The 22,415-nt window shown below is 35.7% G+C and overlaps 1 protein-coding gene across 2 annotated transcripts in view; it reads left to right on the forward strand.

Annotated features, from left to right (window-relative positions):
* WDR7 (WD repeat domain 7) overlaps positions 1-22,415 on the forward strand; it is a 388,356-nt gene that overhangs the window by 33,809 nt on the left and 332,132 nt on the right. For both annotated transcript variants that reach the window (XM_025365405.1, XM_025365406.1), the window contains exons 6-12: positions 2,991-3,067; positions 3,889-4,008; positions 8,333-8,478; positions 9,093-9,195; positions 11,995-12,136; positions 12,323-12,571; positions 13,593-13,813. In XM_025365405.1, the coding sequence (XP_025221190.1) occupies positions 2,991-3,067; positions 3,889-4,008; positions 8,333-8,478; positions 9,093-9,195; positions 11,995-12,136; positions 12,323-12,571; positions 13,593-13,813 (1,058 nt within the window). The remainder of the gene's footprint in view (positions 1-2,990; positions 3,068-3,888; positions 4,009-8,332; positions 8,479-9,092; positions 9,196-11,994; positions 12,137-12,322; positions 12,572-13,592; positions 13,814-22,415) is intronic.

Genomic DNA, 22,415 nt, shown 5'->3' on the forward strand with positions numbered 1-22,415 from the left:
TGTATTCTTTTATTTAATAAATAACTACACCAATAATTTATGGTCTGTTTCCTCCTTCATAAAGAAATCTTTGGTTGAATGAAGGCTTAATTGTTGGCTTATCTCCATTCCATGATATATAGATCACCAGCTTTTGCGTGATTATCTGAAGTGGAGGAAGAATATCTTAACCTTTGGGGGTATAGTTTTACCTTTGAGAGGAACTGTAGTTTTACCTGTATATTTCTGGAGCCTGGTTCTGTCACTTGCTTACGAGGCATAGGAGATGTTTCCATTTCAAATGGAGATAGTGAAAAAGGAGAGATTATACACAGTTAAATTTAATGAAAGTCCCTGGAAGGGGCTGATATGTACTTGATGCTCAATAAATATTGCTATCTTTTCTTCATTTTTGTTGAAACCTCTCAATAACAACCATGAAAGCAAAAGTAAAGTTGTTAGGAAAAGAGCAGTAGTTAATGCAGAACATTGAATGTCTACTTTTGTAAGCCTTTTAAGGAGCATTCTTTTACTTTCAAATGGCTTCATAGTTATGTGCTTCCTATAGAGGCTGGTCAATAACCACCACTACTACCACCAGTATCACCAGCACCATCACCATGAGGACTTTTATTTACTGTGTGTTTACAGTACCAAGCAGAATGCTAAGCATTTACATATGATCAATTCTCACAATAGTGGGATAGGTACTGTTAATATTCATCGTATAGATGGGGAGAATGATGAGGGTTAGGGTGATGTCGTCTTTGCTAAAGGACCCTGGAGTAGTTACTTTAACCACTGTGTTACACTGTGTCCCGTTAGTGAATTGCTTTCAACTTTATAGGAGCTTTCCATTTGTAACCTCTTAGGGTTGGAAAATCAGCACATAGCTTTTTATTCAGTAGTCATTCAGCAAATATTTATTGAATGCCTACGATCTTCCAGGTGCAAGGGATTGAAATATTAATACTTATGGGAGTCAAATTCTAGTAAAGGACAATGATATATAAACAAATAACAGTTTAGAGTGCAAAGTGTACAAGATGGAAAAATAGTATGGAGAGGATGGCTGATTGTGAGGCTGACTGAGGGCAGTAGACGGCTGTCCAGATCAGATGAAGTCTGATTTAGGATTTGGAAGATGAGGAAGAGTTTAGCAGACATATGATCAGGATGTTTCTGGCAGAGGAGATAGTCTGTAGGTACAAAAGCATTAAAATTATGATAGGTATATGTGTGAAACTATAGATTATCTTTTTCTGGGGCAAGAAGCATGAGGGAAGGAGTGGCAGGATATGAGGCTGGCAGAGGTGGCAGGAGACAGGTCTTGAAATCCCTGTGTATCAGCTAGGGAATTCACCTTGTGGATCATGGGTTGGCAAACTTGTACTATAAAGGGCCAGATATGAAATATTTTAGGCTCTGCAGGCCGTATGGTCCATGTTTCAACGACTCAACTCTGCTAGTGTAGCACAAAAGCAGCCACAGACAATACATTAGTGAATGAACCTGGCTGTGTTCCGATAAAATTTTATTTACCAAAACAGCCAGTGGGCTGGAGTTGACTCATGAGCTGTAGCTTGCAGGCTCTCACTGTAGGTGATGGGCAGTCTCTGAAGGGACTTAGCTTTAAGCTTCAAAGATGGGAGCAAATTAGGAGGTTAGTAGCCCAGCTGAGAGTGGCGCAGGCCTGCACTGAAGAGGACTGTGGGAAGAGTGGATGCACTGGCTTCATTTCCTGCTGCTGCTCTTCAGAGTATTGGTTCTGAAGTTTGTTAATAGGTATTAGTCAAAAAGGTGGGATCTCTGGTCAAATATATTTGGGAGATGTTTGGTAAAATAAAATTGAGCAGGCTTCTTTAATGTGAACCTTCTCAGAGAGGTTTTTTATGCATATTAGGTAATTACTGCTTTATTCCTAAGCATAACACTGAGAATGAGATTCACGTTAATTTTCCAGGCAAAGGGGAACTAATCATTCCTATATTTGTCTCTTATATTAGTTACAATGAATCCTTTATTTTAAAAAGATGTATGTTTGTGACCAAGCAGTTTGCATATTTAAAATTTTTATACTCCTTCTGGATATGTATACACTGGAGTCTGAACAGAATAGAATGTAACTTCAATGAATTCATTCCAATGCCTTACAGTGCCTAGAGAACTGTGTGATATTGATAAGGTTTTTATTTAAAGATAACAATTTTTTAAATAACAGTAATAACTCAACTTTATTGAGAATTTAGTATGTGCTGAATGTTTTCCCTTGGTGTGTCCTAATTTTTATAACAACCCATTAGAATAGGTACTGTTGTTATTCATTTATATTTGATTCCAGATAAGAAAATTGAATTTAAGATAGTTTGTTATCTAAAGTTCATTGGTTAATTAGTGAAGAAAAATGTGATTTTGCTTTTAACATTCCTCTCCCTCACTCTGGAGCCCACATTGACTGCTTTCCAACGCTCATCCTCTCAAAATTCCTGTACGTGACCCTGGTGCTGTCACTGGTCCCTTACTCGAAGCTTAGGAACTTAGATTTTATGTCATATTTTTCTCTGGATCACACTCTGTGGAGGATGTAATGTGCAATGAAATATCTGGAAGGTGGCAAGGGATGTGGAAAAGGGGGAGAAATTAGTGCCTTGAAGAAATAAAGTGCCTGAGCTCATCCGTGATAAAGCATTAAAAGTTGTGAATTTCAAAGTGTAAAAGTTCACTGTTAATATAGTGATCAAGAACATTTGAAATTATTAAAAACTTCTTGATTAGAAATAAAAAATTCAATTAGCTAGAAATAATTTCCTTGAATTTTAAGTTGTTGGCCATCTTTATTAACTGGTGTTTCAAAACCTGGTTTCTGTTTCATGAAATAGAGAATTGTGTTTTTCTGCCAATTGTAAAACATGCTATTGTTTAATTTCATTCAAGCAAAACATCTTAATATGTAGAAAGAAAGCGTGTTATGTTCGTAACCTGGGCTGCCTTTTTGTCCCTTCTCATCTTAGAGGACACGGTGGTAGCACTCTCAGTGACTGGCATCCTGAAGGTCTGGATCGTTACCTCGGAAATAAGTGACATGCAGGTGAGAAAAAGGAAACTGGGGTGATTTCTCTGTTTTTATTCTCTGTAGTTCAAAATTTTAGTAATGATATGCTCCTTCCACTTTTTTTAAGGGGGAAGGAAAAAGCTATTATTTTTTGATAATATTCTTATAGGCAGAGTATGAAAGATTCCCTAGTATGCCGTGGGAGTGAATTTTTTATTCACTTTTAATGGTAACATCTGCTCTATCATGGATATAAAATAGAGAAACATATTGCACAGGATAAGATGAGGTGAAACATAAAAGAGGTGGGCTCCTCCTCAACTGCTTCTATTTAGATTGACTCAAAGGGAAAAAAAATAAAGCAAATCACCACAAAAAATATACAAAGCCATTTTTATCATCTATTTCAGTTCTTTGGGCTTGAATTCGTTGTTCTTTTTTTATCAATGAGAAAGATCAAGTCTGACAATTTTGATGCTACTCTCTTCAGCTAGGGAATTTTTAGGCATGGAATTCAGGAGAAGATAGAGGAATTGATTAGATTTTTTTAAAAGCACATATAGCTGCAAAAATTAGGATTAAGGAAGACTTTATCATCTGTCATTACTAGAGCGATGATACTCTGAGTCTCATCAGAATTGAAATCTCAGGGGATTTTGTAGCAACAGTATTTGTGCCTAGCTCCTTTTAAGGTGGATCTTTGCTGCTTTTTACTGCCTTGGCGCTTACCTGAGGGGCCAAAATGATGAACATATGAAGCGATGCCTTTATTTCATTTTGTTGCCTTTATCGTTGAGTGATAATTTTAATTGACAATCAAGCTATTCCTAAAGTTTTACAAATCTTTCTCTTTTCAGGATACTGAGCCAATATTTGAGGAGGAATCCAAACCAATTTATTGTCAGAATTGCCAAAGCATCTCTTTTTGTGCATTTACACAAAGGTCACTTTTGGTTGTGTGTTCCAAATATTGGAGGGTAAGATAATTATATAAATAAGAAGCTGTATTTTTATCCTTCAAGACATTGGTTTATCAGATTTCCAAGATTTCCAAAGAACCCTAAAGAAGTACTTGGTGCAAGCCTATTTTAGCCATTTTAGAATTCATGTCTGCTTTTGATATCACATTTTGAGAAGTTGGGACTTGGCTATATATAGTTGTCTTTTTTTGTTTGTGTTTATGGAATGATTCAGTTAGAGACTGTATTTCATTGGTCTTTATTTCTCCTTTTTGCTACTGTTTTAGTCACTATCTTATCAGTACAGCATAAGCAGTGGTGGGGAGTTTTCTACAGGTTGGACGTTTCTTTGTAGGGTGTTATTGAAGCTAATAGTCAATATTTTCCCTGGCTTCTTGTAGTTGGAAAGTCTTCTCATATCACTTCAGAGCTAATGATGGAAGAGGTATATTACTTCCACATTGCCAGACTTTAATATTTCCATAATAGAAAAATAGCATGTTTTGGACACTTGCTCTGTGACTAGCACTTTTTTCAAAGCTTGCCATGTATTATTTCTTTTAGTCCTTACAACTCTCTGAGCTTAGGTGGATTAGCTATTTAATTCTGAATAACAAATCATTCCAAAAGTTATTAGTTTAAAACAACAAACATGTTTTATTACCCAGGTTCTTGTTTTTGTTTTTTGTTTTTTTAAAGAGAGGTGGTCTCATTCTGTAGCCCAGTCTGGAATGCAGTGGCACAATCATAGCTCGCTACAGCCTTGAATTCCTGGCCTCAAAGGATCCTCCCACCTCAGCCTCCTGAGTAGCTAGGACCAAAGGCACACATTACCAAGCCTGGCTAATTTTAGAATTTATTTGTAGAGATGGGCTCTCACCCTATTGCCCAGGCTGGTCTTGAACTCCTGGGCTCAGGCAATCCTCCTGCCTGAGCTCCACAAACTGCTGGGATTATAGGCATGAGCCACCATGCCTGGCTACATTTTGTTCTTTAAAAACAGTCACAAAATGCAGCCTACACTCAGGGAAGAGGATTACCCATGGGTGTGAATACCAGGGTTTGGGATCACTGGGGCCCTGTTAGAGGCTGCTTACCACAGGAGGACTTGTTACTTTCCCCATTTTGCAGATGAGGCAACTGAGACAGTGAGGGGACGAATAACTTGACAAAGATTATATAAACGGTAGCGGAGTTGCTGAGTTATAATCAGGTATCTGACTGCAGCAGCCGCTCTCATTACTACTATGCTATACTGTCTCACAATTCGAACCTGCAATGGGCTGGTTTCCTGAGCTTTGAACACAAGGGGATGGGCCATATAGTGAAAGGAATGACTAGGGAAGCAGCATCTTAACCTTATTGTTGTCACTTACTATATTAGAATAAAATTAGGAAAAGCTAGCCGCTGCTTGCTTAGAGTAGGTTTTACGGGTTTCTTCCTTTGTCTTAAAATTTAAAACACATGCAAATAGTAATAAAAAAAACAGGCTGGGCATGGTGGCTCACGCCTGTAATCCCAGCACTTCGGGAGGCCTGAGGCAGGCAGATCACGAGGTCAGGAGTTTGAGACCAGCCTGGCCAACATGGTGAAACCCTATCTCTACTAAAAATACAAAAAACAATGAACAATGCATGGTGACGTGCACCTGTAATCTCAGCTACTCGGGAGGCTGAGGCAGGAGAATTGCTTGAGCCTGGGAGGCGGAGGTTGCAGTGAGCCGGGATTGTGGCACTGCACTCCAGCCTAGGTGACAGAGCAAGACTCTGTCTTGGGGGGAGAAAAAAAGGGCAAGAGGACATAGTGAAAAATGTGTCTCTTCCCCCGCTGGAACTTCCCTTTCCCTTCCAGATAGAGTATCTGGTACCAGTTTCATTTGTGTCCATTATAAACATTTTATAATTACGTGAGAACAGCTTTTTCTTTCTTAAAATGCATACATAAGAGTAAAAAGACAACTCACGTCGTCAGAGAAGATCATTGCAATATACATAAATGATGAAGAATTGTCTAGTATTTATAAAAAAGCAACTCCTGCAGATCGAGAAGAAAACTACAGAAAACTCAGCAGGAAATTGTACAAAAATATTTTACAAAAGATGAAAGCCAGATGGCCAGTAAATGTATGGAAAGTTGCTTAACTTCACTAATCATTATAGTAAGGCAATACTGAGATAGTACTACAACCCACCAAAATGGCTTTTTAAGATACTTATTATCATGAAGAAGTTTACAATTGGGCTTACCATAAGCTGAGATTAAAATAAAATCTTTCATTTTCCCCTAATTTTTATATGGTTTTATTTTTAATTTTTTTGTTTTGAGAGGTCTTGCTACTGCCCAGGCTGGAGTGTAATGGTGCAATCTCGGCTCACTGTAACCTCTGCCTCCCAGGTTCAAGGGATTCTCCTGCCTCAGCCCCCCAAATAGCTGGGATCACAGGCATGCGCCCCCACGCCTGACCAATTTTTGTATTTCTAGTAGAGAGGGGTTTCACCATGTTGGCCAGGCTGGTCTTGAACTCCTGGCATCAAGTGATCCGCTTGCCTTGGCCTCCCAAAGTGCTGGGATTATAGGCATGAGCCACCGCGCCAGCCCTATATGGTTTTGTCTTACATACTTTTGAATCTTTAATCTGGAATTTATTTTGTATAAATTGTGAGATGTAGATCCAGTTTTATTTTTATTCCAGATGGACTGCCCCCCAGTTCCTGATGCCATTTGTTGAATAATTCATTCATCTGTTGTCCCTTGATAATGTACTATATTCCTACGTTATTGGAATCTGTTTTCAGTCTTCTGGATTTGTCTGCCCATTCATGAATTAATACTGTATTGTTTTAACGTTTATAGTTTTATGATTTGCTTTAACAGATAATAGGGCTGGAGGACTGGTTTCCCTTCATTATTCTTGGAGTTTTCTTGGCTATAATTGTAGTGCTATGTTACACGCTGATAAATACTGTAAGAAATCATGGTAAATGCAGCTAAGATATGTTCTAACTTCAAGGCTCCACACAAGCAACTTCATTGTTTTCTTTAAAGAAAAGTAAAATAAAACCTCTGAGCTATTGAGGAATGAGGAATTACTCATTCCTCCTGAGAACATTTTCTAACAACATTTAATGTACTTTTTTTAAATATTGAAAGTGATAGAAAGAATAATTCTGCTAGAAATTGTAAGAGCAGAGCTTTTAGTTCCAACGCTATCACTTACTAGTCACATGACTTTGAGCAATTGATCAAATCCTTATTTGTGTCCATTTCTTATCTGTAAACTGGAATAGTAACACCTGCGATGATTCTCAGGGCATTTGAGATAATAATTGTAAAGGTACTTTGTAAACTTTGCAGTGAGTGCCTTGCAAATGTAAAGCCCTATAAGGTTAGTAACCTTTATTGCAGGTGAAATTATAGGGATTTGAATTTTATATGTGAAAATTATTACACAGTAAAATTGAGCCTGTTAACTATAGTATTTTAGAACGTTGATGAAATAATGTAAAACAAAGTAATTCCCTTATAATAATGAGTTATTCTCATGCCAGAGTTTATTGTTAGAAATGTTGTTACTGGGCCAGGCAAGGTGGCTCACGCCTATAATCCCAGCACTTTGGGAGGCCAAGGTGGGAGGATCGCTTGAGCCCAGGAGTTTGAGACCAGCCTGGGCAACATGGTGAGACCCTGTCTCTACAAAAAATAAAAAATAAAAAAGTTAGCAAGGCATGGTGACATGCTCTTGTAGTTCCAGCTATTCGAGAGGCTGAGGTGGGAGAATCACTTGAACCCAGGAGTTTGAGGTTGCAGTGAGCTCTCATTGTGCCACTGCACTTTGGCCTGGGTGGCAGAGCAAGACCTTGTCTCAAAAAAAAAAAAAAAAAAAAAAAAAAAAAAAAAAGAGAAATGCTGTTCCTAGACATAGAAGTAAAACGGGACTCAAGCCTGCATGTTTGAGGTTGATTCCCTATTATTTGCAATTTTTTAATGGAATACGTTCTCTAGATAGAAAGTCTGAGGATAACTGTTCCTGTAGGAAGAGCGCCCGTGTTCCACTTGTCACAGTTTGTTCCCTGTCCACAGGGAGCTTACCCATAACTAGGGGCCTAGTTGTGTTTTCCCTATTGAAGGTGACCTTTCCCAGGGCTTAATGACAAACTGTCTTTATCTGATGCAGTGACCTTTCCCAGGGCTTAATGACAAACTGCCTTTATCTGATGCAGCAAACTGAGTTTTCTAAATGTATTTCCAGGCTTTTTTTTTTTTTTTTAAACTTGAAATGTCACTGGATCTTACTTATTATAGTATCATGGAGTAGATTGTAAATTTCTTTCTTCCTTGCAGGTGTTCGATGCTGGAGACTATTCCTTGTTGTGTTCAGGTCCTAGTGAAAATGGACAGACATGGACTGGAGGGGACTTTGTCTCAGCAGATAAAGTCATCATTTGGACAGAAAATGGGCAAAGTTATATTTACAAACTACCTGCCAGGTATGAGTAAGTAATAAATTAGGACTCATCAAAAGTAAAAGATTCAGAATTTAGGGTACAACCTGAACTTAAGAAAATGTAATAGTATAAATATTTAACTTAGATAAAACACTTCAGAACTTCTTAAGTTCTATTTTTAATTCCAATTTAACTTCTAAGCGCAAAAATTAGTTGGATTTTTATTTGAAGGACAATTTTTTTTTTTTTTTTTTGAGACAGAGTCTCACTCTGTCGCCCAGGCTGGAGTGCAGTGGCCGGATCTCAGCTCACTGCAAGCTCCACCTCCTGGGTTTACGCCATTCTCCTGCCTCAGCCTCCCGAGTAGCTGGGACTACAGGTGCCCACCACCTCGCCTGGCTAGTTTTTTGTATTTTTTAGTAGAGAGGGGGTTTCACCGTGTTAGCCAGGATGGTCTCGATCTCCTGAGCTTGTGATCCACCCGTCTCGAAGGAAAATATTTTTATAACTTTAATTATTTAATTTAATGCCTGCACGAAATTAACTGTCATTTAAAAAGCCCCTTTTTGTCCCATACCAAAAAATCTTGTCATATGGAATTATAAAATATTTAATGTCAGTATTTTAATTGAATATTGCATTTTGTCCATTTTCAGTTGCCTTCCAGCCAGTGATTCATTCCGCAGTGATGTGGGGAAAGCAGTTGAAAATTTGATTCCTCCTGTGCAACATAGCCTCTTGGATCGAAAAGATAAAGAGGTAAAATTCTTGAGGTATCATTTATAATTGAAAGTTACATTGAAAGACTTTTACAACTGTATTTATTGTTGTCTTTTGACAGGTTTAAAAAATTTGATACAATTTAAAGCACTGTGTTAGATGTAAGACATTTTGAGATGATCAGTTATAAGGACATTTCAAAATCTGCTTATTTAAAAATACGTACTATGCCTATGAAATAACGTTCGTTTTTCTAAGAGTACAAGTGATCTTATGCTAATTGCATATTGAAATTGACTTTTTGATGAAGTTCATATTGATGGTGTAAATTATTTTACATACTATCATGCAGTTATAAACATAGTGACAGATATAATTTTAGAAGAGCACACATAGTTATGTACTAATGCTGAGTAATAATAGTTCCCTAGTTGAACAAGGCATTACAGTGCCTCCACCAAATCATGTAGCAGTTTAGATCATTAGAAACGAGAAATGAAGAATAAAACATTTTTTCTCTATAAAAAGAAAAGTTTATTGTGATTTCTGAAAATGTGCTTAATATCCACTTAATGTTGAAGTAACAGCAGTTAGTACTGGGTTTTCAATTCTATATTGAGCAGTAAGGGGGAAGCTTTGGCTTTGAAAGCAGAGGTTTGTTTTTTTTTTTAATTGATGTTCTAGATTTCCATGGCTTTATCATTCTGAACATTACGTCTCACATTTGTATGACAGGATGGCTAGGGGAAGGGAATTGTTCTTTCCAGGAATATTTTGAATATATAGAATTTATGCATCTATGTACAATTAAGATCATCTATAGCCTGTTCTTTACTCAAACTTCTACTTACTGCTCTTCAACCTAGTCACTTCCAATTAACCTAAGGAATAATGACTTATATGAAAAAATACATAAGCAAAATAAAACAAAAAATACATATCATTTTCTTTAAATATCAACTCCCTAATACATTTTAAATTAAATACATATATTTTGTGGTGTGTTGAAATGTAGAATATCGGTTATTACAGCTGCTGTAGCAATTTTTCCTTTTTAAATATATGGTTTATCAAGTAAAAATTTCAGTCAGGGCAACATAGTAAGACCCTATCTTTTAAAAAAAAAAAAAAAAAAGAAAAAAAGTAACATGGTGTGGTGGTACACGCCTGTAGTCCCAGCTACTTGGGAGGCTGAAGTGGGAGGATCCCTGGGCCTGGGAGGTGGAGGCTGCAGTGAGCTGTGATCATGCCGCGGTACTCCGGCCTGAGAAACATGGCGAGACCCTGTCTCAAAAGCAAAAAAAAATTCAGTAAGTCAAACAATTGGTTATGCTTAATATGTATAGTTTCCATTGGCTAATGCTTTTAGCTGTTAATTACTGTATTTGATAACCAGTATTTGAATACAGTAATTAGACTGTTAACTATAATTGTCAAAACTGAAGTCAAATTTATTATTGATTTTCAGGCTAAGATTCTGTTCTTTAATTTTCCAGTATTTGTGAAGTAATCCTCTGAATTTTAGTAGAAGTCCACCATGATATTTAGTGTTTTCAGATAGTACTTCATTGAAGGCACAAAATCTTAAGCTGAAAATAAAAGTACACATAAGACCCTAATGAATGGTTTTTGTTCCTGGTAGTTGGTAGCTAACATAGACTAGTTTCAAATTGATTATGAAAATATGAGCAAGTAAAAAATGACACTCTGTTAGTTGAAAAATATACTAATTTTAACAATAGGGTCCTCTAATTGCACAAGCTTGATAGTTCAGTTTTGTTAGTTTTTGTTCAGTTTTTTTTTTTAGATGGAGTTGCCCTTTTTCTCTCAGGCTGGAGTGCAGTGATGCGATCTCGGCTCACTGCAACCTCCGCTTCCTGGGTTCAAGTGGTTCTCCTGCCTCAGCCTCCAGAGTAGCTGGGATTACAGGCTCACACCACCACTGCCAGCTAATTTTTGTATTTTTAATAGAGACAGGGTTTCACCATGTTGGCCAGGCTGGTCTTGAACTTTTGGCCTCAAGTGATCTGCCCGCCGCGGCCTCCCAAAGTGCTGGGAATACAGGTGTGAGCCACTGTGGCCAGCCTACATTTTGTGTTTTTGAGGCAAGGTCTTGCTCTGTCATTCGGACTAGAGTACAGTAGCGAAATGATAGTACACTGTAGCTTCAAACTCCTGGGCTCAAGTGATGCTCCCATCACAGCCTCCTGAATACCTGGAGCTATGAGCCTGTGCTACCACACTGGGCAAAATTTTTTTTTTTTTTTTTTTTTTTCTGTAGAGACAGGATTTTGCTTTGTTGCCCAGAGCCGTGACTCCTGGCCTCAAGCGATCTTCCCTCTTATTGTTGGGATTACAAGCATGAGCCACTGTGCCCTGATTTTGTTGCTATTCTTAATGATTAATCAGGAGTGGGCAAAAAAAGCTAGGATTAGTGAGTTCTCTCATCTTGACCTCTTAAGTGAAGACTTTTCTTTTTGGTAAAGAAAACATAGCTCTGTGTTAATTAATAATAGGCACTTAAATTGCATTATTGTGGCTAAACATGAGTTATTATAAAGTGGAGAAATGTAGCATAAATACTAATTTTAGACAAAGGCTGTAAATGCTGTTTTTGTTTCATTCAATGTGTATGTTATACTAGATTAGAATATTAGTTGACATGTATGTTAATGCTATAGAAATACTTTAAAATATTGTTGAATAATCATGCTACATACACTTTTTCAACTTGGCTACTGGGACAAATTACCTAACGCCTTTGTTTGAAAAGCATTAATGTGTGAAATATTTTGATTAAAAATACAGCTAAAGATATTCAAATACTTTTTTTGGCAGTTGCTAATTTGTCCTCCTGTTACTCGGTTCTTCTATGGATGCAGAGAATATTTCCATAAACTATTAATTCAGGGTGATTCTTCTGGAAGGTTGAATATTTGGAACATATCAGACACAGCTGATAAACAGGAAATTGAAGAAGGTAATAGTAAATCCTGTATGACAATTTCTTAATTAATTTAATATGTTAAATACTACTGAATAACACATTCATAATGTGCATATATCATTTTCTTTGATTACTGGATCAATCAACATTATTTTAATGTTTAAAATTTTTTTAACATGCACAAATGTTTTTCTTTTATACAAAACCAAACCTCTACAGGGCTGGCAATGACAACTTCTGTTAGTTTGCAAGAGGCATTTGATAAACTGAATCCTTGTCCTGCTGGAATTATAGATCAGCTGAGTGTGATTCCCAATAGCAATGAACCTCTTAAAGTAACTGCAAGTGTGTACATACCAGCACATGGAAGACTTGTTTGTGGCCGTGAAGATGGAAGCATAGTTATTGTACCTGCCACACAGACGGCCATAGTGCAGCTGTTGCAAGGGGAACACATGCTCAGAAGAGGTATACCAAAGCACTCTCTATGTCTAAAGTGTTTTGACGGCTCTTACCCTGATAGTGAAAATGTCTCTATTCTTTGTTTTTAAATAAATACAATGAATCAGTGTAGTTAGTTGCTGGGGTGCTATGTAGTTGGTAGAGTTTAATGCATAGATACAATATTCATTGACTGTTATTGGAATTAATACTATGTAATGACTATAAATAAAGTATCCAATTTTATCTCTTTGATATATGTTAATAGTTTCATCTCTTAGTTATCTCTATGGATTACTAAATAATTACTATATTACCAGTAATTCTGAAAATCCTCCATAACAGTACCATCCAGTAGAACTCTTTTTTTTTTTTCCCCAAGAAAGAGTCTCACTGTGTTGCCCAGACCAGAGTGCAGTGGCATGATCTCGGCTTACTGCAGCCTCCTAAGTTCAAGCAGTTCTCCTGCACAGCCTCCCAAGTAGCTGGGATTACAGGCATGTGCCGCCACACCCAGCTAATTTTTGTATTTTTTGTAGGGACAGAGTTTCACTATGTTGGCCAGGCTGGTCTCGAACTCCTGACCTCAAGTGATCTGCCTTTGCCTCCTAACAGCCAGTGGAAATCTAATGTCAACCATATATATAACCATACCTGTAATTTCCTAATACCTATGTTAAAAAATAAAATGAAACAGGTGAAATTGACTATATTTTATATAACCCAATGTAGTAAAAACTATTTTCATTTTAACTTCTAATCAATATGAAGGTTGTTGATGAAATATTTTACATTTTTTATGTCAACACTTCAAAATCTCATGACTCGTTTAAATTCACAGCACATAGAAATCTGGATCACCCCAATTTCAAGTGCTCAGTAGTCTCACGTGGCTAGTGGATACCGAATTAGGGTTTTAGAAGATAAAATTGGAAGCCTTTGCTGTGATATAATTTATAGCTATTCTAAACATTCATGTTTCCTTTTACTTACTGAAACTTGGTGGGCCTTTAATTTTCCCATTTTAAATCCAAACCCTCATTCACAGGTTGGCCACCTCACAGAACCCTCCGTGGTCATCGGAACAAAGTCACATGTTTGCTGTATCCTCATCAGGTCTCAGCTCGATATGATCAAAGATACCTGATATCTGGAGGTGTGGATTTTTCGGTCATAATTTGGGACATATTTTCTGGAGAAATGAAACACATCTTCTGTGTTCATGGTGGTGAGATTACTCAACTTCTAGTTCCACCTGAAAACTGTAGTGTAAGTTGATTTATATAAAAGAATATTTCACTATGGTAGAGCCAAGTTACATTACTATCAGGAGTGTACATGGAATCTAGACTAACGTAAAGGAAGTGTGACAAGAGAATTAAGAAAACCGTTTCAATTTTAAAACTCAAATAATAGTAACATTTAGGCGAAGTTACAGGCATTAACTATTGGGGCACATAGAAACAGAAGATGGACATAGTGTTTTTTCCTGTTACTAGCTTCAAAATGGTCTGGCTTCTTTCTGAAACATAGCAGCAGTTGAGAAAATGTGTGTTAAATGAAGTTTCAATTTTATGTTTTAAAAGAATTTAAGTATGTCTGAAGACATTGTACAATCTCATTATTTTTGGGTCCATCTGAGCAAAGACAATGAATGTATATGTTGGTCAAAGCAAAATACTTATCAATAGAGTTTATTTAAATAAAAAATTGTTGTAACAAGGGAGACAAAGCCTGACAGTTATTGATTATGATTTTGGAAAATTTCATCATAACTTTGTGGAACCAGATTGCTTTCTTAGTGATGCATTTTAAGTTAGGCCATGATGTCATATAAATAGAAATATGAGATTTTAGGAAGGCTTAGGACTGATAACAGCACTTCTTTTTACTGTTTATTAATCATGGGACTTATTCATGTGATTAGTCATCTTTGTGTGCATCATCACTATCTCCCAACACTCACATATTTGTGTGCACATATAGACACATCATCTTGTAGACATGTCATGCTTATCATAATTCATTCACTGTCATCAGCTCTGCTATTACTGAAATTGAAAACAGTCTTAACTGGTGTGTCTGCTGCAGTATCTACAAGATGTCTCATTTCCAAACATACAAAATTTTTCTTGACCTTTCTGCTTGCTTATTAATCTTCCTGATAATTTATTTTATCAACCGTGTTCTGCCAGTGCTAGATTTTGTTTGATTTGATATTGGTGGCTTTGTAAGAAATCCTAGTACTAATGTTTCTCATTATTTTTCCTGGCAGCTTTGCAAATTTACCTCCTTAATTGTTCTCTTCTTTTTTATTCCTTTCTTCCAATTAGGTTGTTAATTTCTTATTTACTGTGAAAAATTGCCATGTATTTATTTAACCAATTTTATGTCCTATTTTGGTGAAATAGATATTATTGTAATTACATTAATAAATTAAGGTATTGTTACAACCCCTCTCCTAAACTTCATTTTTTAGTAGTTATGTCCTATGGTGAAACATGACAGCTTTCTTCTCTGAATGCACATTTGGTGAAATATCTAATTTTTCAATGCAAAAATGGATTATTTAGATAATTCTATACCAGTTTAGAACAACCATTTCTGTTTTGATTGATTTTGTGTGTGTGTGAGAGAATAAAATATTTAAAATAGTGGAATATTAGATAGAATAAGATATAGTTTTTCTTTAAATTACAAATGTGACTAAAAGTTTGGAATGGTTTACACAAGGTCATGTTCTCTGTTTGAATATGTTCATTATACATTTTTTAACTTATATATTCCCTTGTGTTTTTTAAACAAATTTCTTTTAAAAAATTTCAAGTGGATATTTAATATAATGAAATGCTTTTGACTATTTGTATTTAAAAATAAAATGTAGTAAATAAAATACTAATAGACATCTATGCAACTAAATGGAGACAGGGCTCCCTAGTAGACTTGGGCAAGCCAAAAGCGGTAGTTGGCCTGGAGAATATGAGGAAAAGTGATCTGGACAGGGAAGTCTAGTACTTGAAAAATAATGTATTTGCAATTTGTAATTTAGTTATTACATGCTTAACAATAGAAATTTTCTTGGGCAGGAGGATGGAGAGGATTGGGAAAAAATAACTAATGGGTACTGGGCTTAGTACTTGCGTGATGCAGTAATCTGTACAACAGACCCCCATGACACAAATTTACCTATGTAACAAACCTGTGCATGCACCCCTGAACTTAAAATGAAAGTTAAATTTTTAAAAATTGAAATTTTAAAAAGAAAAAAGAAATTTTAAAATTCTTATTCAAAAATACTGACGAAGATACTTGCTTTTAGCTATGTGGTAATTTAACAAATAAATAATGACTAACTAGTTAATAACCTGTTCAGTTAGCTGGTTAGGTGGTTTTATGCACATCGGCAAGTATGTTTAAAGATCAAAGGACCTAACTGCTTAGTAAAAAGCAAAGAGTTTGATGTTTGCTAAATGTTTAGAAAATGTGTGGCTGAGATTAGAGTTTGCTACATCATATACTGATTCTAATGCTTGAATAGTCCCTCTCATAAATTGACCCAGTGTCCTGTTCTTTTTAGCAGAATATATTTTTATTTTTGTTTAAAAGTTTTGATTGGGCAATAGTAGTTGAAATAGTTGATCAGCTATTTGTAGTTGAAAGATTATAAATATTTACCAAAAGTAATGATTAGAGATAAATGCTGAAAAGTTTGTCATCTGTTTTGTTTATTAGAATAGTTTTGGGTTTTATCTTAGGTAAATTCAGATAGAAGCTGAGTTTTGATTTCTTGTAATTATTTGTTCAGGAAAGATATTCTAAAACCGAGAAATGTCAGTTGTGTGTAAAAATTGCTTTAACTGTGAGTAAGAATGTACAAGGCTGATGATTTCTCCTTTCTTACTTTATAGTCACATTTCATGTTTCCTAAAATGTACAAAGTTGTTAAGAAAAAGTACTCAACAAAATAATTCATTATTTGTCTCCTAACTTAGGTAGCTAGTAAACAAAAAATGAAAAACTGTCTGCTAGGTAGAACAGATGCTGCAGCTGGAAGTTGGAGATGAGCTCTGAAGACAGACTCCAGACCTCCTTTCCCAACTCCACATACATGTCAGTAGACAAATAACATGTACTTACTTTTCTGCTGTCTAGGTGTTTGTCATCCTTTCTTTCCCTACTCCTTCATTTTTGAGCTTTTTAAAATATCTTTTTATCTAAAAGTCTTTCCAAATTCCTACTATAGATTACCATTAATTTAGTGCCAGACTTAAGTGGTTTTGTATGCTTTATTTTTAATGAACTATTTTTCTATTCTTTTGTTAGTGGGACTTTTAATTACTTAAAAAGATTGGCATATTCAATGATGACAAATATTGCCCAAATATGGTATTATGTAGAGTACCTAAATTGAATAGATTTTTCCTTTCATTTTGTGTTAAAGGATTTTTGTTTTTCATTTTTTAAAGATATTGTTTATTTTTCATTTTCTTTCTTTTTTTTTTTTTCTTTTTTGAGATGGAGCCTTGCTCTGTTACCAGGCTGGAGTGCAGTGGCACGATCTCGGCTCACCGCAACCTCCATCTCCCGGGTTCAAGCGATTCTCCTGCCTTAGGCTCCCGTGTAGCTGGGACTACAGGCATGTGCCACGATGCCCAGCTAATTTTTGTATTTTTCGTAGAGACGGGGTTTCACCATGTTGGCCAGGATGGTCTCGATCTCTCAACCTCGTGATCTGCCCACCTCAGCCTCTCAAAGTGCTGGGATTACAGGCATGAACCACTGCGCCTGGCCAATACTGTTTCTTAAAAAAGCAAAAGTTCATTTAGGAAAAGATCTTTGAAATTCAGTATTGATTCATTGAATAGTCTGGTTAACTGATATTTAGCTTTTACCTGATATGGATTATTTTAAAGAATTAAAATGTAAGAAAATTAAAAAATCTGAAGGTACCCTTTAAGATATAAAACATTGAAATAATTCAGGATTGTGTTGTTCTGAAGGGTTATTGAGAACAGTTGAGGAAGTAATGTGTTTAAATGTTCCAAGAAATATAAGCTTAGATTTTAGAAGGAGGATAAGGCAAGTATTTAAGCCTGGTACATTCATGTTTTGGTGAATGATGGCAGAGGCATATTATAGGTACCCAGAGAAACAAGGAGCTTTGGTAAACCACTTGAAAAGACCTGAGAGGTTTGACTAACTACATAATTGACTTTTTGAGAGGTGTTGGAATCTGTGGTTTTCAGGTTTCGAATAATAGGTTGTTTGCCATTTCTATTTTTTTAAAAGTATATAATGTAAAGGTTCAGTTTCTTGATTAAAACAAACTACTATATCATTTGTTTGAAATAAAGCTGTTCGCAGTATAAAAATTATAAGACAGATATAAAGTCCTATACCATTTTTGTTTATCTTTCCAAGTTATGTTTATTGTTTTTAAATGAGTGGTTTTCTCATAATTTATTGCTATTCAGATGTGACAGTTCTTACTAATTTTAATAGGATTCAAATTTAAAGTGGAGCCTTTATGTTATTATTAAATTATATTACCATTTCAAATATTAGATATAGGAGATGTATTAGAAACATTTTTTTGAATACAGCTAAAATTTAAACTGGGCTATTAAATTTTCATCTGTACTTGGACTGTTTACTATCGTACCTTAAAAATATTTCATAAATAGATAGTTATGCATGTAGTGTAAAATGCAAAAGGTATAAAAATTACTAAGGAAGTGCAAGTCTCCCTTTCTCTCCTGTTCTCCAGCTTTTTGGTTCCCTTAACCTTGAGTGCAACATCTTATTAATCCTTCAGATATTTTCTGTATTACAATGTTTTAATGCTTCAGAACTATAGAATATTAGCTTAATTTTATTCTGACAGCTACAAAATTTACGCAACACAGCGTGGTTAGAGATAGAATGATTTTCAGATCTGAGTAGCTGTGAGAGGTAGACTTGGGTGAATTAGCAAAATCTGAAGTCTAGGATAGGGGAGGCCAAGAGTGTACCAGTTGCCTGGGGAATCTGAAGAGAGCTGGTGAAAGGGAAGGCAGATATTTTTAATGCCTTTGGAGTGATGCAGCAGAAAACTTCCTCCAAGGCTCCATCATTAGAATTATGTAGTTAACAGATGAGATGATCTGACATCTTCCCTTCCACCTCCCTCCCAGTTTATTTTACCTTTCCCTGTTACTTATCGTTCTCCTTTTATTATAGATTTTAGCATTAAGGAGTCTACTGTCCAAGACCCAGGAATTTTTCTTTTATTTCCACATAGGTTACTCTTAGAGAAAGAAACTAAACTTTGGAAAAAATACTAAGGGAAGAAAATTATTTTAAAATATCAAGAGTACTTTATAAAACATTTTCCTTAATAAACCAGATAGATATGATTGACAGCAGTGAAAATTCAGAAATTAAAAAATAACACTAATGACCCAGTAGAATATTTCCAACTTTTTGAATTGTGGTGATATTTTACGCGACACTATCCATATTTTCTTAGTTGATTTTCAATTGTGGCAGGTAGCTGGATTTAGAAGTACAGTTTGTGGTATGGAACCTTTGTGTGTGTAATACAGTGTGATACCATTTATTTACATTTTAAAAACACAAACCTATACTGCATGTTTTTGGATACATGTATAGGTAGTAAAAATATTAAAACCAAAGGGAAAGCTAGTGCCCAATTCAGTGCCTGGTGCCAAGCTAGTGCCTGGTTTACTTTTGAGAGTGAGAGAAAGGAGTAGGGAAACTTCTTAAAATGTCATGTTTTATTTACTTTTAGTATTATAACTATTTATAATATTTGCTATTTATTTTCCTCGTTTGCATTGATGACTAAATTCTCAGAGCTGTCTTTCTGTTGTTAGAATTATTTAGAACAGAAATTTTGGAAAATGCCTAAAAATAAACTGTGTAGTATCAGTAGTATGTTTCTACATGTAAGCCTATAGGCTAAGTTCTTTAATATATTAGTTAAAAAATGAATTCTTTTTGTTTAATTTACCTTATTAAACTTTTGGTCACATAATCTCCAAATATACCCAGAAGGGGGCAGCATGGATTTGTGAGAACAGGAATGTGAGGCATCTAACCTGAACCTTAGTGTTTGCGCCTTCAATTGACAGTATTAAAACGAGTTTTAGATTCCTGGCTCCTAGAAACAGGTATGATAATATGCATAGAACACATGAGTGTATGTATACCAGTGTGGCTAACGTTCACAGCCAGTAAGAGCAATTAATAAATTAGATATTCTTTTTAATATATCATACTGTGATTCTGACAAAGTACTGAAAGCTTTTGCCTGAATTTGCTCTTATCTTGCATTTTTGATTCTAGATTTTTGTTACTAATTTAACTTGAATATTGCATTTAAAAAGCCATGTGTATACCCATAGTTTAATATCTGAAGTCAAGCAGAGCAAACTTTGTTAATACAAACTAAGCAAAAGCAGGAAGCAGAACTAACATTATTTTCTTAAAATGTAATGTACATAACATTCTGTGTCATTCCTTTTTCCTTTAACACTTAATTCTCTTAGATTTTGAGAACATTGTCATATATTTTTATGTATTTGGCACCATCTTTTTGATATTAATTTTATTTTTAAAAATTAAATAATAGTTATGGAAAATAGTGATATTTTCTAAAGATGGTCATGTTTGTTACTAAGAATATTCCCACAGCATCATTTTAAATGATATTCTGTAATTCATTTTTATTGGACATTTTAGAATGTTGCTTAAAAGTTTGTTTTTTTTTTTTTGCCTGTTATCAACAGTGAGAGTGATAATTAGTACAGCTAAATATTTTTGTAGCTCTAGAATGATTTCTTAGGATAAGTTCTTATACTTGGAGTTGCTATAAAAAAGGGCATATTAATTTTTAAAGGCTTTTGAGTAGGTATTATCAAATTGCTCTTAAAATGATGAGGAATAGGTTTGTACAGTCATCATTTTACTACCGTAATCCTTCATCATCCTGTTCATAATCTTTCAAGCCTTGCTAATTTTCTAGTCTTGAAAGCAGCTGTATGTAGAGTATATGTAAGTATAGCTCTCACTCTCATTTTAAAAGCACAAATGTATTAATGTACCAATACTATATTAGTTGTGCATTCTGATAGGTTTTATATTCTTGAGACGGAGTCTTGCTCTGTCGCCCAGGCTGGAGTGCAGTGGCACGATCTCGGCTCACTGCAAGCTCCGCTTTCCTGGTTCACGCCATTCTCCTGCCTCAGCCTCCCGAGAAGCTGGGACTGCAGGCGCCCGCCACCATGCCTGGCCAATTTTTTGTATTTTTAGTAGAGATGGGGTTTCACCGTGTTAGCCAGGATGGTCTCGATCTTCTGACCTCATGATCCGCCTGCCTCGGCCTCCCAAAGTGCTGGGATTACAGGCGTGAGCCACCTCGCCCGGCTGGTTTTATATTCTTGATAATTTTATGTTTTCCAAATTTTTACTACTATTCTATACTATTGTGTTTAAGATAAAAAATTGAGGCTGAGCATGGCGGCTTACACCTGTAATTTCAACACTGTGAGAGGCCAGGCTGGGAAGATCACTTGATGCCAGGAATTCAGGACCAGCCTGGGCAACATGGTGAAACCCTGTCTCTACCAAAAAAGAAAAAAGAAAAAAAAAAAAAAAAAAAAAAGCTGGGTTTGGTGACATGGGCATATAGTTCTAGCCACTTGGGAGGCTGAGGTGAGAGGATCACTTGAGCCCTGGAGTTCAAGGCTGCAGTGAGCCATGATTGCGCCACTACACTCCAGCCTAGGTGACAGAGTGAGACCCTGTCATGCTATGAATGTTATGTATACATTCAGATATTAGGTTGGCACAGGTAATTTTTGTTATTTTAATGGGAAAACCTCAATTTAATATCATACACCTGTCTCTTGTGTAGGAGGCCAGAAAACTCGGTGCTAAGGGACTGGCAGTGAGAGTCCCCTTTAAGAGTAACGAGAAAGACTGCAACCTTAGCTGACTGTGCTGATATCATGCCAAACGTTTTAAAAAATTAGAAATTCTTATGTTTTGGAAACATTCCTTAAAATTTTGAATCATATTGCTGATTAGGCATGAAATTTACTTTTAATAATGGTCAGAAGTGATTTGATGCTAAACCTAGTAAATGAAGTAGCTGATTAAATTGACTTTTTATTTTGGACTGGAGAGAGAGTATTACACCACAACTAATTTTTCTTGAGTAGCACAATCATGGGACAATTTCAAAATGACTTTACATTTAATTTTTTTTTAATTTAATTTTTGTTTTTTAGAGATGAGGTCGTGCTATGTTGCCCAGGCTGGTATTGAACTCCTGGCCTCAAGTGATCCTCCTATCTCGGCCTCTTAAAGTGCTAGGATTACAGGTGTCAGCCACCATGCACTGCCCTCTAAATTTATTTTTAAATGGCAAAAATTGCTAGGAAGAAACAAATTACCTTTCAAGTGTAGTGTTCAGGTTGGTGCAACATATTTTTGATTAGACATTCATTGAGCAAATATCTGAGTATCTGCCATATTTCAGGCACTTTCTAGAACCAGAGATATGAATAAGATATCTTTTTTTTGTAGTATTTAGTCTAATGAGGGAGCCAGAGCAGCAAACAGCAATTATAATGGAATATGATAAATCTTATGAAAAGGGGTTTTTCAGAGCCCTCAGGGAGTACATAGAAAGGGCACTTAGGAAGTCTACTTTAGGTGATTTTGGAACTTTAAGGAAGGTGAATATATATGATATTTGAATATATTAGTTTTGTGGATATTTATGAAATCATAAATGATACATTAACAACCTCTGTTTGCAGATGCTGTTAGAATGCTAAGAGCATGTTATGTGGAGGAGTCTGGA

Source organism: Theropithecus gelada, chromosome 18 (assembly GCF_003255815.1).
Source record: "Theropithecus gelada isolate Dixy chromosome 18, Tgel_1.0, whole genome shotgun sequence".
Taxonomy (NCBI): Eukaryota; Metazoa; Chordata; class Mammalia; order Primates; family Cercopithecidae; genus Theropithecus; species Theropithecus gelada.